This window comes from Culex quinquefasciatus, chromosome 2, assembly GCF_015732765.1.
Source record: "Culex quinquefasciatus strain JHB chromosome 2, VPISU_Cqui_1.0_pri_paternal, whole genome shotgun sequence".
NCBI lineage: Eukaryota > Metazoa > Arthropoda > Insecta > Diptera > Culicidae > Culex > Culex quinquefasciatus.
Window position 1 is genome coordinate 173,890,872 of NC_051862.1, and position 18,280 is coordinate 173,909,151.

The 18,280-nt window shown below is 38.9% G+C and overlaps 1 protein-coding gene across 1 annotated transcript in view; it reads left to right on the forward strand.

Moving 5' to 3' along the window:
• LOC6033105 (UHRF1-binding protein 1-like) overlaps positions 1-18,280 on the forward strand; it is a 49,709-nt gene that overhangs the window by 24,227 nt on the left and 7,202 nt on the right. Inside the window, 11 exon segments of the mRNA XM_038258502.1 lie at positions 2,641-3,521; positions 3,585-3,704; positions 3,760-4,034; positions 10,345-10,437; positions 10,497-10,898; positions 10,901-11,706; positions 11,773-11,932; positions 12,039-12,171; positions 12,234-12,764; positions 15,900-16,014; positions 17,185-17,205. Of these exon segments, the coding sequence (XP_038114430.1) occupies positions 2,641-3,521; positions 3,585-3,704; positions 3,760-4,034; positions 10,345-10,437; positions 10,497-10,898; positions 10,901-11,706; positions 11,773-11,932; positions 12,039-12,171; positions 12,234-12,764; positions 15,900-16,014; positions 17,185-17,205 (3,537 nt within the window).

Genomic DNA, 18,280 nt, shown 5'->3' on the forward strand with positions numbered 1-18,280 from the left:
TTCTCAATTGTCCTCAACAATACCTACAACTTTGCCGAATACACCAAATTGATCAGAAAATTCACTCAAAAGTTACAGCTGTTTGAATATTTACATACCATTTTTGTATGGACAGCAGCCAAAATTGTATGGAGACTTGTATGGGTGAACCAATGACACAAAATAGCTTATTTGGTCATAGGGAAGGCCCCCACAAAGTTTGAGTCAAATAAAAAAATACAAAAAATAAATGGTCGAAATCTCCCGATTTCGTAGAGAGTTGCTCCAATGTGAAACAGGTCGTATCGATTGCTCCGATTTGGATGAAACTTTCAGTGTTTGTTTGTCTATACATGAGATGAACTCATGCCAAATATGAGCCCTCTACGACAAAGGGAAGAGGGGTAAAACGGGCATTGAAGTTTGAAGTCCAAAAAACGTAAAAATTCTTAAAATTGCTCGCATTTCAGTAAAACTTCATCAATTCCAACTCTCTTAGGTGCATTCGAATGGTCTTTTGAAGCCCTTCAAAATCTGCTACAGTATGTAAAAAAAGTATTTACACCCCTTGGGCACTATGCACATTTTGTGATGAAACATGTAAACAATTTAAAATTTTACAAAACCTAGTATTTACATAAATAAAGTTGACAATCACCATAAATCCAGTCTCCCAACTCCAAATAGGCATCCTTGACTGATTAAAAAAATAATTTGAATTGAATTTAAAGTTTACTAACCACTTAGTATAAAAGTTTATGTAACTATGGAAATTCTATATAAAACTTATCTAAACTTAATTTAGCAAACATTCAATTCAACTAAATGTCAATATATTACCATAGAATTGCTAAATAAACATTTTGGAGTGGGTATAACACCGTTTTGGGGGTCTTTGTATCGATAGAATAGATTTTTCGTTGGAATTGGGTACCAACCCGGAATTACGTCGTCGGAAAATCCACCGGCATCCGGTCCGGTCCACAATTCACAAGTCAACCTATGTGGCACCAGAAAGGGCATAAAATTTCCGATCTTTTAATACCCATGCATCTAGGTTTTCTATAAAACCCACGTTTTTAAATACCTAGGCAAAAACGTTGTTATGGTTTCATTTGAGCAACCTGCCAAAAATGTATGGAATTTCGTAATTTTTGTTTTTATGGAACACATATACTTTTTTTACTTTACTTATTGACCGAGTTATGAATTATTGAATCATTATTGACATTTTCAAAATATTAAAATATTGGTCGCCAATTTTTTCAACATTCGTGAAAATTTCCGGTCTTTACGAAAACAATATTTTGAATCAAGACTAACATTTCAAAAGGGCCATATATTCAATATTACGTCCTTTTGAATGTTAGTCTTGATTTAAAAAAATGAAAATATTGTTTTCGTAAGTCTCAGCATTTCAAAAATATTTTTTTCAAAAGTGCCAACATGGGCACTAATTTAAAAAATTATAATAACTGCGACTATGTTCAAAAAAGTTACCTAAAAATTACTATAACTTAAAAACGGTTCACTTTATCAAAATTTCACTTAAGTACTTTGTGATTGCAAATTCGATTTTACATCGAAAAATTAGGTTGAAAATTTTTGCGACCAATATTTTGATTTTTTGAAAAAGTCAGTATTGATTAAAAAATCATAATTCGGTCAAAGATTTTTTGCCCATTATGGAAATTTCTGAAAAGTTGCCATTTGATTCGCATTCGCATGGAGATGGTGATCTTAGCGGGTTGCAGACTGGATTTCGTCATGTATGTGTGATAATTGTCCAGCTCCGGCTGCTTAGAAATTGATTAGAGGGAATTAAAACCAATTCTACCAGAACAGGACAGGCAGCACCATGAAAGCCATCCATTGCCGGCCGCTCCCATCTCCACCATTCACCGGGAGAGGAATAAGGATTAGGAGCACGGGAAGTGTTGATGCTGAACTTACTTAGAAAAAGGTAGCGAAACCGCAGGCTCTTTTTCCCAACCTTATTGTGGAACTCGATCAAACTAACCATTTGATTAAATTTAATCGAATTTAAACAACAGTTGCCATTTGATGTCCCCAAAAACATATAAAAAATGTTTTTTATGCAAATCAAGTTTTAGTGATGAAAAGTGAAATTAAAAATCATCAAAAAAAAAAAAAAATATACCGTGTATAATTTTTTTTCAGTATAGTTCTTATCCATACCTACATCTTTGCCGAAGACACCAAATCGATAAAAAAATTCCTTCAAATGATACAGATTTTGAATTTTCATAAACCTTTTTTTGTATGGACAGCTGACAAATTTATATGGATAAACTAATGATGCAAAATGGCTTCTTTGGGCATACCGAAAGCAACTAAAAAGTTTCAGTTGGATTAAAAAATACAAAAATTAAAAAAAAGGCCGATTTCGTAGAGAATTTTTCAGTTGATAATATTTCTGAAACTATTGGGCCGATTTTCAATACGAAAAAAAAAATAAAGTAACTTTTGGGAAAATATTCGGATAAAAATTATCACAGAAGCATTGAAACTAGGTACTTTTTCGGTTGTGGAATACTGGGTACTAAAATGGAGACGCATGTTTTTTTACGACAAGTTCCTTATGACTCTGCGTCTCCACATTTAGTAATGTTATTAATCCCAAATTATTCCCCGTTCCAGACACTCGACGAGGTCAACATTACGATCGAAACATGTGAAATAGCACGGAGTGGGACACCGACGGCGGCCGGGGCCGGCCTCTCGAGTTTGGCGGCACCCCAGGGCAAGTACAGCTTCATCCACAAGGTGATCGACGGCATCACGATCGTGGTGAACACGGTCAACGTGAACCTCAAAAGTCCGGCCTTCACGGCGTCGGTGCAAATGTCCCGCATCCGGGTCGAATCACGCACACCAAAGTGGCTGCTGGGAGATTTGCGAGTTACGAGGCTGAAAGATCCGGCCCGGGGGCTGATACTGATTTTCAAGGAGTTGTCCTGGCAGACGGTGCGGATTGAGGCTAGCTCAACGCAGGACCAGAGTTTGACGCCGTTGCGATTGCTGACGAATCAGGCGCGGTGTAGGATAACGATTAAGAAGAAGTTGTCCGATTGTAGCATAGTGGCGAGTAGGTTGGTGCTGATCTTGGATGATTTGCTGTGGGTGCTGACGGATTCGCAGCTGAAGGCAGCTCTTCACTTTGTGGACTCGCTGTCCGGGTTGATAAAGGCTTCAAACAGTGTGGTTCAGCGGGTGAAAGCACAGCGGAAGCTGGAAACTCTGCCTGAGTACCAGGCCCAGTTAGCGCAATCGTCGAAGGTGCCGGATTTGCAACAGTTGACAGCTGCTCAAAAGTACTTTAATATCTACGACGTGCGCGAAACGTCGTACCACTTCTTCAGCCAGCGGATCGATCTGCATCTGTGCGACGACGCCGGAGTGGGCCGATCAAGCCATCCGAACCTGAAGGACGGCGGAGCGTTGCAGATTTCCGTGCAGGGATTCCAGGTCGACTACTATCCGTACCATCTGGCGAAGGCCGATCGCTCACATTGGCCAAAGTAAGATGATCGCGTTTTGGTTGGTGACCTTCGCGAGCTAATGAAGATGTTTTTGTTCTGCAGATACAAAGAAGCAACCGTTCCGCCGGCCTTGTGGCTCGAGCAATCCTTAAATGCCTTCCGAGAATCGATACTCAATCTGACCCAGCCAAACCGGCCACCAAGCCATCCCAGTTTAGAAAGGTAACCACGAACGTTATTCTCCCAACCTTTAACATTGAGATCTTCCTCCTTCTAGGACAACGAACCTCGGTCAGCAGCAGACCACAACCCTGAAGACGCCCAGCGCCAGTGCCAGCGCGAGCGGGTCGCAAAGCACCTCCACCAACACCGCCGTGAACACGCCAAACACGCCCGGTTCCCTCTCGGCGGCGGCCTCCCCCATCAAGAAGCACGTCATGGACAATCTCTCCAAGCTGATGTGCAGCTGCGTGATTATGAAGGTGGAGGAGTTTACGCTGTACCGGGTGACCACCTCGGGAAACAAGCAAATGCCAAAGGAGTTCATTGCTGGTAAGTGGGGTGAAGGATTTCTGTCTGGCTTGTGGATTGATTTATATTTACCGCTTTCGTTTATTTTCTAATTTCGCTGTTCACGTGTAAAAGCACAAGGCAAACGGAAAAAAGGTATTTCGAAATTCATGTTCGTCAGATTTGTAGTCCGTCTTGAATGATTTTCACAAATTGTCCGTATAAACTCTCGACTTCATCTTTCAAGTTTTGTAAAAATAAGTTTGGTCAGCCATTTCAATTACCATTCTAAAAGAATGCATGAAAAATGTTCAAATTTGAGTCCATCTAACTATTCGGCTAAGGACAATCTTGCTCATCAATAATTCCCATCATAAAACTCGTCCTCGTAATTATTATTTACGACACTGCACGTACGCTTGGCTTTATCTAACGCAACAGCTCGTTGAATATTCATCACATCTGTCACGGGAATAATTTCTTCCTGCACACTTTGCACCTGTTGTTCCGTTGTTATAGTTTGAACTTTTCCTGTTCTTTTATTTCTATCTTCCATATTGAATTGCGTGCATCATCGCCGTCGCTCACCACAGCACTGATATGTTGCGCTCTTATTACGCAATTATGTGGGGGAAGGAGCAGGGTGGCACTCAAATAAAACAAATCATAAAAGAAAAAAGAAAAAAAACTGAACTTTATTTCAAAAATTTAAAATTGCAAATTTTAGAATAAAAAAAAATACATGAGGGAAAAAAATCTAAAAAAAAAAACAAAAATTGTGAAATTTTTAAAATCAAATCCTTTAACTCTCAAAAACTTCAATTTCAAAATTCAAAAGTCTGAATATTACTAAATTCTTGACGTTATGAAAATCTTATCTTCTTAAATTTCTTAAATTCTTAATTTCTTAACTTCTGAATTTTCACTTTTTTAATTTTTAAAATTCGGAAATGCTGCCTTTTTTGCTGCCATCATAAACAAAAAGATAAAAAAGTTTAAAAATGAAATTACAGGCCACGGTTTTAACACTTGAATGAAAACAGTGTTTTAAAATGAACTATACTGCCGCTCGAATCTAGTCCGTCCCATATGTAAAAACAGCAAGCCGAGAAAAATGCACTTCAAATTTGTCCCGCGCATAAGCTTACGTGTTAGAATTTTTCGAAAAAGGGAATTTTCTACGGTTTCCTGGAACAAAGTACTAAATTTTATTGGTTTTTCTGGTAGGTCACAAGATTTCGAATCGAACTACATCATTACTTCAAAATTGACGAAATTACATATGGGACGGACTTCCTTCGAGCGGCAGTATACACCTGTCCAGTTATTTTGCAATCATTTTGTATGTATTGATGATTTTATTTTTGCCTAAAAAAAAGTTTAGTGGTGCTATATATTGTCATTTCATAAAAGTTCAACATATTTTTAAACTTGCCCAACCATGCTAAATATGGTAACCAATGCAAAAAAGCGTTTAGATTGTTTTCAGTTGATTACACTTCTATTTCCATTGACATTTTCATGTTTCTTGAAAAAACTAAATGTTGCCCCCTGATTTTTCGAAATAATTAATCCGACATAAACAATGAAAAATATTTGCAGCGACCTTACTAAATAATTTTTGTTTTATTATTTCAATTTTTGAAGGTTTGATTTGTTTTATTTTTTGTGATTTATTTTTTCCACAATAATATTTTATTTTAAGTTTATTAATCTGAATCAGGAACTTAATTTTTTTTATTCTCGATTTAAAAATATTTGCTGTTTTTTTCAAGTACATATCTTTGATATTTTGAAATTTGATTTCTGATTATCTAAATTTCTGTCTTGTCAAATTTTTGAGTTTGTGAATCAGATTTTTTTTTAATTTTTGGAATTTTTTTGCCATAAAATTTAATCCTTTGTTTTTTTTCTTTGATTATTTAATTTGGAGCAAAAAAACCAAAAACCGTCCTTTTAATTTCTAGAGTACTTTTTCAAAACAACAAATGTGCCATGAGTTTCCTATGGACCTTATGAAAAAGTATGCAAGATTACAAGATTTTTGACTTTTTCATCAATAAGAATTGCGAACAAGCACCGCGTGAAAAAAGAAAAATCTTTTCGTGACCTTTCTTTGATCGTTTCTTTGCGTTTTTGCCTTCCTCACCTCACTGAGGCAAGGCTATAAAATCACTCGAAAAATGAACTTCTTAAATACGACTCCTAGATATACCTTCACGTTTACCTATCGACTCAGAATCAAATTCTGAACAAATGTCTGTGGGGATGTGTGTAGACATGATTTTTTTCCACACGATTCTCTCAGAACTGGCTGAACCGATTTTAGCCGGATCCGCCTTATTCTGTTCGTTTTGGGGTCCCCTAAGACCCTATTAAATTTTATTCTGTTTAGTTAAGTATTTAAAAAGTTATGCCAAGTATATACAAAAAAGGGTGATTTTTTGCCTAACCTCAAAAGGCCGGGTCTTATTGTTTACGTGCGAGAGTCACGCCATATGCGAAACGCCCGGTTGCCACATTGCTTCAAATGAGAGTCTGCATGTTTTCTGGAAAAGTCTGTATCAGGTATATATTTTTTTCATAAACTTATTTTCATTATTACTTTATAAATGTGAGGAAGGCATCACCCACCTAATGGTGGGTTAAAAAACGTTTTTATATGGTGTGTTGCGTTCCATCCGAGCTTAATGTGAAATTTTGTATTGTACTTTTGGTGGCAGGTAAAATTGATATTTTGATGAATTATTTCTAGTGATTTTTTTTTCAAATTCGGAAGATTTTGGTTTATTAAATTAATTTTAAATAAATTTTATTAAAAGTGAAAATCAAATTTGGTAAAACAAACATTTCAAATTGGACACTCAATAACATTTTAAATGAATGAATTTATATGGAAAAAACTGAATAAATATTAAAAAATTAAAAAAAAAGTAAACATCGCAATCACTTACAACAGTTTGGCGTTTGAATCCATGGAAAAAATCCGATTTTCTACAATCGAAACGTACGTGAATTGTGACTTGACGTAAAATTTAGCATGTTAAGCAGGTATTAGACTATATGACAAACAAACCTGGATTTTTTTTGTTGAAAAGGTTCAATAAACCAAATTTTTCAGTTTTTGCTTTTTAGGTGTTTTCGAAACCGCCTTGAGTCAGGGGTATTAAAAACACACACAAAAAGCAAAAACTGAAAATTTGGTTTATTGGACCTTTTCAAAAAAAAAAAAACTGTAGTGTTGATGCTTCCCTTTTTAATGGGATAAGGGAAAATCTCCACGATATACTCAAATAAGTTTCGCTTGGAGTTGAATTACAGCCTAATTTGCCTTTACAGCCTTTACAGGGAGGGTACATGTTTCTAAGTTTAGATTTTGCTAGCTAAGTGCTCTTTTAGGGAAAATAAATTTTGATAAAAACCAGGGCTGTGGAGTCGGTGGAGTCGGGTCTTTTTGGGGACCTGGAGTCGGAGTCGGAGTCGGAGTCGTCAAAACTCGAACAGCTGGAGTCGGAGTCGGAGCCGGAGTCATCTTAAATTCACCAAAAAATATGATTTTTAAATGTTCTGTATTTCCTATTGAACAGCTTAATTTAAAAAAATATTTTATATTTTTAATTGATTTATCAGATGCCATTATGTTTTTGAAGTCTTTTATTGTGATTGAAAAGCTCTAATTGTGTTATTACATTATAATCACACCCAAAAGAAAAATATATCTCAAAATCTGCAACAGTGGATTGCTACAGAAAATGTCACATTTTACAACATTTTTTGCAGCAAGCCCGTAGATTATTTTTGCCCGTGTGTAAACATTTCAGATATTAGGTAAACTATTTTGATATCGTTGCAAATTATCGTTGAACAAATCTCAAGAATTCAGTACAAAAATAAACTATTTTTTATTTTTCAAATATTACAAAAAAAAAACAATATCTATATATTATTAACTGGTTTGAATTTTCTCATACTGTATGTCCCACGCCAATATGACGGAAGGTGATAATCATTACATGTCATTGTACCTTAAAAAACGTTACTTAATCCACAGGAAGGTGGTTGCTGCCTTCCTCCTAAAAGCCTTGCAACCACACACTACGAAAGCTTTGACTAACGCTTACTTAGTAAAGACACTATACATCTGAGTGCTGCCATCTAGGTATGATAAATTTAATGAACCATTTGAAAGCACTGCAGTGTTTGTGTGTGCACTGAGCGAGCGTATTGCCGGAGCTTTCAAATTATGTAAATAATGACCCTTTAGTATCAACAAAACAGTTTTTCGAACATATCTACCAGCCGGATGAAATTTAAAAAGAAAGAACCTGAAGGCAAATCATGATCCGGACAAAATTGGTCAATGAGTTCCGAGTGAGTGAGAAAAAATTTACGTCCATCCACACGCACAGACATTTGTTCAGAATTTGATTCTGAGTCGATATGTATACGTAAAGGTATATCTGGGAGGCTTATTTAAAAAGTTCAATTTTTGAGTGATTTTATAGCCTTGCCTCAGTGAGGTGAGGAAGGCAAAAATGAAATATTTGTGACCAAGAAAATATTTTACTTGTGGATATTTGTTTTGCCTTCCTCACCTCACTGAGGCAAGGCTATAAAATCACTCAAAAATTGAACTTTTTAAATAAGCCTCCCAGATATACCTTTACGTATACATATCGACTCAGAATCAAATTCTGAACAAATGTCTGTGCGTGTGGATGGACGTAGAATTTTTTCTCACTCACTTTTCGGAACTGGCTGACCAATTTTGTCCGGATCTATGTTTTTGGATTTGCCTTCAGGTTCTTTAAGTCTTTTTAAATTTCATCCGGCTTGGCGCAGTACTTTAAAAGATATGTTCGAAAACTGTTTTGGTTGATACTAAAAAGGGTCATTATTTACATAATTTGAAAGCTCCGGCGGATAGCTGTCGGAACTTTACGCTCAGTGCACGCACACAAACACTGCAGTGCTTTCAAATGGTTCATTAAATTTATCATACCTAGATGGCAGCACTCAGATGTATAGTGTCTTTACTAAGTAAGCGTTAGTCAAAGCTTTCGTAGTGTGTGGTTGCAAGGCTTTTAGGAGGAAGGCAGCAACCACCTTCCTGTGGATTAAGTAACGTTTTTTATTATATTTTAAGTTTTTTCATATATTTTGATGGAGGCGCAAGATCATTCATAAAGCTTCGTTTGAGGTTTCACGAAGTATCGTGAGCCTCCTTTTTGAAGTATATAAAATTTTAAAATTAAAATAAATTAAAAATTTCCAGGGTCAAATATTTTCCATGTCACAGATATTTGAAAAGGAAATCTTAAGCGTCCTTTCCACGATGAAATTGTTTAGATACATTGATTTGCAATAATAAGCTCCTTTAGCCAAGGCGTGATGTCCATGTACGTCTTAAGAAAAAAACAAAAAATGTTTCGATTAAAATTGTCATTTAAAAAACAATGTGCCTGTCACTGTGCTTCTTACAAATGTCAGCCTGAAAGTGAGCAAATTGAATTTTATTGTTCAAAAGATCATTAAGGCCAGGTTTCTTTTAGTTATTCATTCAATAATAACAATTTATTATTTAAATTTATTAGCTTTGAAAAAAATATTTTCAAATTTGAGGTTAAGCAAATAAATCCAAATTTACTTACAAAACTGTTCTTCTCAAAATGCCTCTAAAACTGAAGATATTTTTGGATTTCTGTTTCCATAACGTATAAAATTTGTAACCAAGAAACTTTTTTTCCGTTTATTTACTTTACTTTACTTTTACTTAACTTATTTTTCTTGAGAAAAACATGACGCTTAGAGAGTATTTAAATAATCCTATTTATCAATATATTAAAAATAATTAACTAATAATAGTTAACTAACTTTTGAAACATTCAAAAATATGTGGAGTTGGAGCCAACCATTTGTTGAAAGCTGGAGTCGGAGTCGGCTAGAGTTGGTAGACCGGAGTCGGAGTTGGAGTCGGAGGCAACCATTTGTTAAAAGCCGGAGCCGGAGTCGGAGTCGGCTAATCTGAGAAAGCCGGAGTCGGAGTTGGAGTCGGAGTCGTTTGAAATATGACCCGACTCCGCAGCCCTGATAAAAACCCTAGTTCTACACAGTCTAATTTAGATCAAATCACTGAAAATACTTAGAAAGTTCGTTTCGGAATCTAAAATGGAATTTGAGTGGCCACCCTGCCCTGTATCGTCTTCCTAGATGCCACGAAACGGGAAGCAAAGTTATGATTTCGATTATGTGTTTCGTCGTCTCGTCTATGTTGGTGGGGTGGGATGTGAGCAGAGTTGTGCGGATCTTATAATTTCTCAACGTGTGTTTGTGTGTGTACTTTGCTTCGCAGGTGATCGAGACCGGTACTCGCTGCCACCGGATATGCCAACGCTGCACGCCGAGTTCACCTACTTCTACTACCCGGGGGATTTCGTGTTTCCACGTGAGTTTTGGGCTCGATTTAGGTGAATTTTGGTATAATGATTTTTTTTTTTTTTGCAGTGCCACCTTCGAAGGCGTTTGTCCACGTGAACCCGGTGCAGATCAACTTCGACCTGGACAGCTGTCTGTGGTTCAGCTCGTTTGCGTTGAACCTGCACGAGAGTTTGCTGCGGACGAATAACGTCGCGAGTAGTTTGAGCAGTCCCAGCACGCCGTCTACGGCGGGGGGCAGTGGCGGGGTTGAACAGCCGCCAAATTTGATGTACATGGACGTGAAGGTCGAGGTGATAATGCCGCGGGTGGTGTTTGAGGCTTCGACTGGGGCGCCAATGCAGCGGGATCGGCCCAAGTCGATGCACGTGCAGGTTTCGCGCGTGGCCATGACCAATATCAGGGAGATGGGTGCGTCGCGGGCTGACTTGGCGCAGGCCATTTCTTCGTTGCAGGAGGGCAGCTTGGTGTTTGATCGGGATTTCCGTCGAAGCCGGGCGATTTGTGTATCGTTACGGACAGGATTTTGTCGCATATTGCGGCCACGGACGTTACCGGGGTGACACCGATCTCTCCGCAGCTGCACTCGGCGTTCGCCAATTTGACTCGGTATGCCATGTGGAGTGAACCGCGGGACGTGTGGTGTTTAAAGTTGGATCCGGTTTGGTGTGATTTTTACGGGGCACGTTCGGTGGGTCAAAGCCGGCCAATTACGTTCGTGGATGCGGTTCCAGTGACGGTGTGGGTGCACGGACGCTCCGAAGAAGAAATGTTGCCGAGTGAATTTAACGAAGGTCGACTAGCTCACGGAAGCAGTAGCGAAATAAGTAGCAAACGGCATAGCAATATTTCCAATTCAATCAAATCCAACGACAGCCTCGTGCTGTCGATTAGCAACCTAAGGCGATCCCTAGAAGTAGACCCATCGAGTAGCAATTATCCTCAGGAGAGTAGCGACAACAACTCGTCTAAACGTAGTTCCGCCGCCGGAAGCCATCCACCGTTGATTGGCGAGAACGTCAAGAAGAAAGTGACGGCCAGTTCGCGTCCCAACAGTTTTCCCCAAGTCCCGGTAGATAGCAATGCAGATGGTGATGGTTCCAACGCCGCCGCCGCCGCCGATACCAACACGGCGGATCTGCACATCATAGCACATGTTTCCAATTTAGTTAGCGTTCAAATTGACCACTACCAATATCTGTTCCTGCTGCGGCTGGCCGAGGAATTGACCGAGCTGGCCACGTTCCTGTCGCTGGACTCGAAACGGATCCTGCAAGCGGTGAGTCTTTACTTATTGGCGTTGATTGACGTTCTTTCTAATCTTCGATTCGTCTTTTTTCGACAGGCCAACGTCGAAAAATCGATCATCGTCGGCTGTGTTATCCCGCAGGTGGAAGTTTCCCTCGTGATGCCTTCGCAAACGCCGGGCAAGGAGTCGAGCGGCGGCGACGGCGAAAGTGTGCTGCCCGATTCCGCTAGCTTAGGTGACGATCTGCTTACTAATGGTAGAGTTACATCCTAGAAAAGGGCGCATGTCAAGCCTCGCGTAGTTCAACACAGATTTCTTCTTTCCGCCCCATCTTACACGCTGCTTTTCACACGCACCAACAGGTTCCGGATGGCCTAACTCGATGGACCAAACGAGGAATTCGAACGTGTTTAGCAGCACGGAGTGCCCGTCGCCGATCGCGACCGAAGGAATTGTGGAGGCGCAAGGCCCGATGTCGGTTCCGAATACCCATGGGTAATGAATGGAACTTCTTGATAAGTTTCATCAAAATGTAACAACGTTCAACTTCCCCGCAGATTTAACGTGCAAATCCAGAGCGTTCCCACCACGTCGTCCACGTCCGGCGTGGCGTCCGTCGAAACACCCTCGTCCTCTTCCGTCGCCGGTTCCAAGTCCCAGTCCAAGGGTCGCAACGCCGGCCCCTCCATCGCCGGTGGGCCCGACTCCAGCTCCTTCTCGAAGGAAATCAACTCCGGCCTCAGCTCGATCAAGAAGGGCTTCGGCAACTTTATGACCTCGATCGATTCGGCGCTCAAGACGAACATCTCCGAGGACGTGAGCGACACGCTGTCGGTGCAGTCCGACCTGTCCTCGGACTCGGAGAACTACCTGATGATGCTGGGCGACTCGGAGAAGCCAACCGACTGTATGGACGTGATGTTTAAGCTGAACCCGTTCGCCAACGACAGCAGCATGAAGGTGGCACCGATCGAGGTGGCGAGCGAGGTTTGCGAGGATCCCTACCTGACGAACATGTCGTCGCCGTCCGAACCGTCCGAGGCCAGCAGCCTGCGCCGGCGTGATCTGGTTTCGATGGTTACTTTTAGGTGAGGTCGCTTAAAAAAGGCACGGTGATTATTGCACTCGATCGTAATTGCTCGACTCGACTATCGTAAATTTCATAAATGAATGTTATGAATTTCATAACTTCATACATATTTTAAATTTCATAAATAATTTCAAAATTCACAAATAAAAAAGTAAAAAAAAAATATTTGATTGAATAAAAGTGTTTTAGAATTCATTACGCATCTGTCCAGTTGTTTTGCAATCATAAATTTCCAAAATTTCTTAGTAGGGGAGCTGGGGGTAAGACGGCCAGGCGGGGTAAGACGGCCACCCCACTGTTTTACTAAGTATACTAATGAATATTACTAAAATGTTAAGCAATACTGTTCCTCATGCTAAATAATGCATATGGAGTCACCTTTGCCAAACCTATTGTTTGAAATAGTATAAAAATAGCTCAAAATAAACAAATATTTTTTCTACTTGAAACTGGATGTAATTTTGATGATTTACAACTTAAGCATTTTAATTAGGTAACTTTATGTAATACTTTCTTTAAATATTTTTTCATGTTAAATTAAAGTTTTCCCAAGATTATGTCCCTCGAAAAAGTTAAAAAAATGCGTTGAGGTATTTGCAAAAAATATTTTATAAAATAAGTAATTTGGGGGCAAGACGGCCACCTCCACGAGGGGGTAAGACGGCCACCCGTTATTTGTAAATTTGGTTTGATAAAGGTTGCATTTTTGAAGGATTTTAGACTGTTAAGGCATATTTAAGACATATTTGACATACTTTCGATAAAACTATCAATTTTTTATCAAAATGCTGTTAACTGCCGGTTCGTCAATATTCCTTACTTTGATATAGCAAAATTCATTGAATAGTATGAAATCCATTCAAACTTTTAATAAAAGTCGCTAATTCAATATTGTTTACATAATTTTGATTTACTAATTCTAATTGAAATACACAAACCAGTTAATTTGCATTAAATTGGGTATATTTTCGTGTGAAAATTCATAGTTTTTCATGAAATGTGATCGCAATAACATGAAATTCACATAGCCAAAATATAAAATTTGTTGAATAACATTTTTCTTCACATTTGCAAACTTGTTTTTTTCAACCAAAATAGTCATGATTTTCAGAGAAGTCTGTTCAACCAATCATGTAGGTATTTGGATGGATTTAGCAAAGTTATCAAGTTAATTTATAGCACTGACCGTCTTACCCCACATGGGTGGCCGTCTTACCCCGCGTGTTTCATATATATATACGATTTCAATTATTTTTTTAAAATTGCTGAAAAGTATTGAAAATTGGTTTTTAGACCAACTAATTTATGTCATTTCTATAATGGACTATTAGTAGAACAATATGTACCTGATTTGAGATCAAAATAATCTGTAGTGTTAATTTTATAAGACTTCTCCCTTAGGGTGGCCGTCTTACCCCCATCTCCCCTATATACGAAATTTTTTTTTTCGAGAAAATAATTTTATAAATTTTATAAATTTTATAAGTTTTATAAATTTTATAAATTTTATAAATTTGATAATTTTATAAATTTCATTAGTTTAATTAATTCTATAAATTTTAAAACGGTTTTTTTTTAATTTAATTGAATTTTTATCTGTTGTTTTCTTTTCATTCTTAAAAAAAAAATTGGCTTTTTTCCTGATATTTTAAAATTATTTATGATTTTTTTTTCAAGCGTATATTATTTTTATCCCTTTTAATCAATTTTATGCTTAAAAATCGGGGTTTCAGCCCTTTTTAAAATAATTGTAGTAGGCCATGCTAACTACCAGCATTCCCAGCACAGTTCGTTCCCGGCCACCCAACACGCCGGACGGAATAAACAGTTTTCTCAGTAACAAACTGTCTTTCACTGTAGCTTAGCAACAGCTACAACATTTGGCGACGAGGAGAAGAAAATTTTCCTGGAACTTTCTCGAAGTCAACTCAAGCCCCCCAGGAAAATGTCTGACGTGGATCTTCGGCAAGTTATCCTCAGGCTGGACGCGCTCCTTGTAAAGCAAAACCTGATGTTGGAGAAATTTCAAGTTTCGCCAAGTTCCGAACCTGCCAACAACGAGCCCCAGGAGGAAGCACACATCTCTGTGTCTAGCGCACCGGAGAACCACGCTACGGAAAAGTGCCACCGTGTGGCCAACCTCAAGCAGGTCGTGCAGACGGACCTGAAGCAGAAGAAGAAGCACATCCGCATCGCGCTCAACGGGACGACCGTACCGATGCAGCTGGATACTGCTTCCGACACAACGCTGTGTGCCATGAATCCGGATCAACACCACGAATCGCTTGGACGCTGCAAGACAGTTCTGAGTGCCAAGAATCTGGAAGCATCCTCGGAACCGTTTGGACACAGCGCTCGCACACACAATCCGCAAGACAACGAGGCCGTCATCGATCCAGATCAACCCGTCGATCTGGCCGTCTCAAGTCCAACCTACGAAGATCCCCGCACGGAGCCCTCCGACAGTGTTCCCGGACCCGATCATCGTCCGTCGCCGGCATTGAGCGACTCCATCAAGCTTGCCGACACCAGTTCCTACGCCAACGCCGGCCATCTGGATCCTCATCCTTGGTTGATGGCCCTGCTGACATTCCGGAAGCTCTCTACGAAGATCAAGCATCGCATCTCTCCAACGGCTGCAAGAGGTCTCAAAAATCTCGCCGAAGGAGGAAAAGCGATTACAGATCATCCCACAAACATCGCCTGGTTGAAGAATCATCTCGAGCCGTCATACGTCGATCGCGGACCACACCTAGCTTAGCCGCCGCTAGACGATCGGAAACGGCTACAACCGGAAACTGGTCCACCGATGAAGCAGTTCAGTAGCAGGAAGATTGGCCGTCCGCCGAATCTCCTAAAGGGGGAGATGTAGTAGGCCAAGCTAACTACCAGCATTCCCAGCACAGTTCGTTCCCGACCACCCAACACGCCGGACGGAATAAACAGTTTTCTCAGTAACAAACTGTCTTTCACTGTAGCTTAGCAACAGCTACAACAATAATGAAGCTTTTTACAATTTGTAAATCTTCAGAATTTCCGTATGCTCGATCGTGGATCGAGAAATTACGATCGAGTGCAATAATCATCAGGATGAACTTGTACGGTTGTTGTTAGTCTCCATTCCTCATTTTAGGCTTACAACGGTGGAAGTGATACGGCAAAACGTCGGCAACGATTCGTCGCTACGGTTGCAGGTGTCCGCGATCAGCTGCGACGAGTGTGGGGCCATTCCGTGGGACGAGTTCCAGGTTCGTAAACTTCCGATTCCTTTCACCACACAAAAAATCATCAGCAAAGTGCGCGATCATGATTCTGTTTTAACTTCTTCGATTTTGTTTTTCTTTCTTGATTTTTTGTTTTCCTATTGAACAAAAATTGCTTTCCTTGGTTTGATTTCTGTTTTCTTTTTGGGTTTCAACTAATTTCCGTTTCCGTTTGTCGAGTTTTCCAACCGATCTCAATGTGATTTGCTTTATCGCTTCTGAAAATGAAATTTAATCTGGTCGCACAGTAGGGAAGCGTCTTTGTTTCGTGCTGCATGAGACAAAGACGTTCTTCTACTGTTTTATTTATCAAAAGTTTAAAAAACAAATCGTGTTGCAGTCGCCACCATGCCTCTCGACTTTATGTTGGACCTTGTAAATAATCCCCATGTATTGTTTCCAAACCTCTACTCGTCTATTATTATTCAAAATCAAATCACGATAACCATATAATCTCGTAGCGTTAAGATTTCGTATGTAGAGAAAATTGACGAATTGCACTTTTTTCTACTAATCAGGCATGAATCACGCTCATATGAAATCTTATTTCAATCTCGATAGAAGTTAAAACTCGCAATCTCTATTATATAAAACTCTTTCTATACTTTTATTCCCATCACCGTATACAAGATAGACATAAGCAATAACCAAAACCAAAAAAAATATCTTTCATATATATCAAAGTGTTAATGTGTTGCAATCATATTTTATTCTTTTTTTGCATGCTTTCTCTATCTTCTACTTAAAACCAAATACTCAATAAACAAAACTACCTAAAATCAAACAAAAAAATCACATCACGGTCACCGAACCCCAAACTCGACGCCCAACATTATGCAACGCGCGACACACTCTCTCGATGGCCAACGAAACGAAACGACCCACAACAAAAAAATCTACCAAACCCGCTAAAACCAAATTTGAATGAAACTGAACGTCTCTGTATGTGTGCGTGTCGTGTCTATTTATCAATCGATGTCGTCAACAACCGAAAAAAAAAACTAATCGAAAATGGCCCCAATCGAACAAAAAATCACAAATTCTCTGTGCGTGTGTGTGTGCGCGTGTGGTATCGTCTGTGCGCGCAACTAAAACAATCTTAATCGAAACGAAATAAATAAAAAAAAACAACAACAAACAAACACACATTCACAGAACGGCCAGCATAAATCGAAGGTATTTATGAGTTTCACTTGTTACCTACTTATAGAGCGTAATCTTTAGTTGTTAAGTTTATTCGTCACTGAGAGAGAACAGAGAGAATAGTTTATTATTTTGTCAAAAAGCAAGTTAAAGCAACAAAAGAATCTTCATAATTTCTGCATTTTCCGTAAATTGTTGCCCGGTTTTTCTGCTCCGGTGAAATATGAATGTATAATTCTCAAATATATCTGTACATACAAACTTTCCCTGAATGTTCACCGTTGAGAGATTCGCGACCCCCAAATACTTCCCCCCCCTTTCTTCCCCCTTGCGATGTAACTTTTGATGTTTCTGTTTCGGTGTGTCCGTTTCCGCTTTCTATAATTGGTTATGATAGTGAATTTTCCACCGACCACACCACACAGTTTCAATGTGCAAACAACACAAGCAAGCAACCCTCCCTCCAGCAAACACCCACTTTACTCACATTCAACGACACGTTTTCTTCACGGCTCTGACACACGTTTTGCGCACACTTTCACCCCGATACTTTTTCCACAAGTTTTGACTGCATTGACAGTTTTGCTTGATTCAATTCTGTGTCACCCTAATGAAACTATTGCACTGCATTGAAATAATATCTTTGAGCACTTTTTGTTCTTTCGTCACTTTTACAGAATTTATTTTTGTTTTACATATTTATCTACTATCGAAATGTTCTTTTTAGGCCGATGCAAATATTTAAAAAAGTTTTTGTCCCTCGGCCCTGGCCGAGGTCAAGGGGGGGGGGGGCAAAAAAATAAAAAAATATAAAAATTTAAATAACAAGCCATAGTCTTCACATTTAAATGAAAAAAGTGTTTTAAAATGCATTTTACACTAGTTCAGTTGTTTTACAATCATTAGTTTTCAAAAAATCTAAGATCTGACAAAAACAAAAATTGTATCGAAAAAAAAGATTTTGTATCGAAAATTTTCAAAAAATCTTGTGATTTTTTAATAAACCCAAACATGCTAAAAATGATTTTAAACGCAGAAGAATGTATTTTAATTTGATTTCAGCTGGTTGCACTTGAATTTTCATTGAAATTTTTAAGTTTATTGTAAA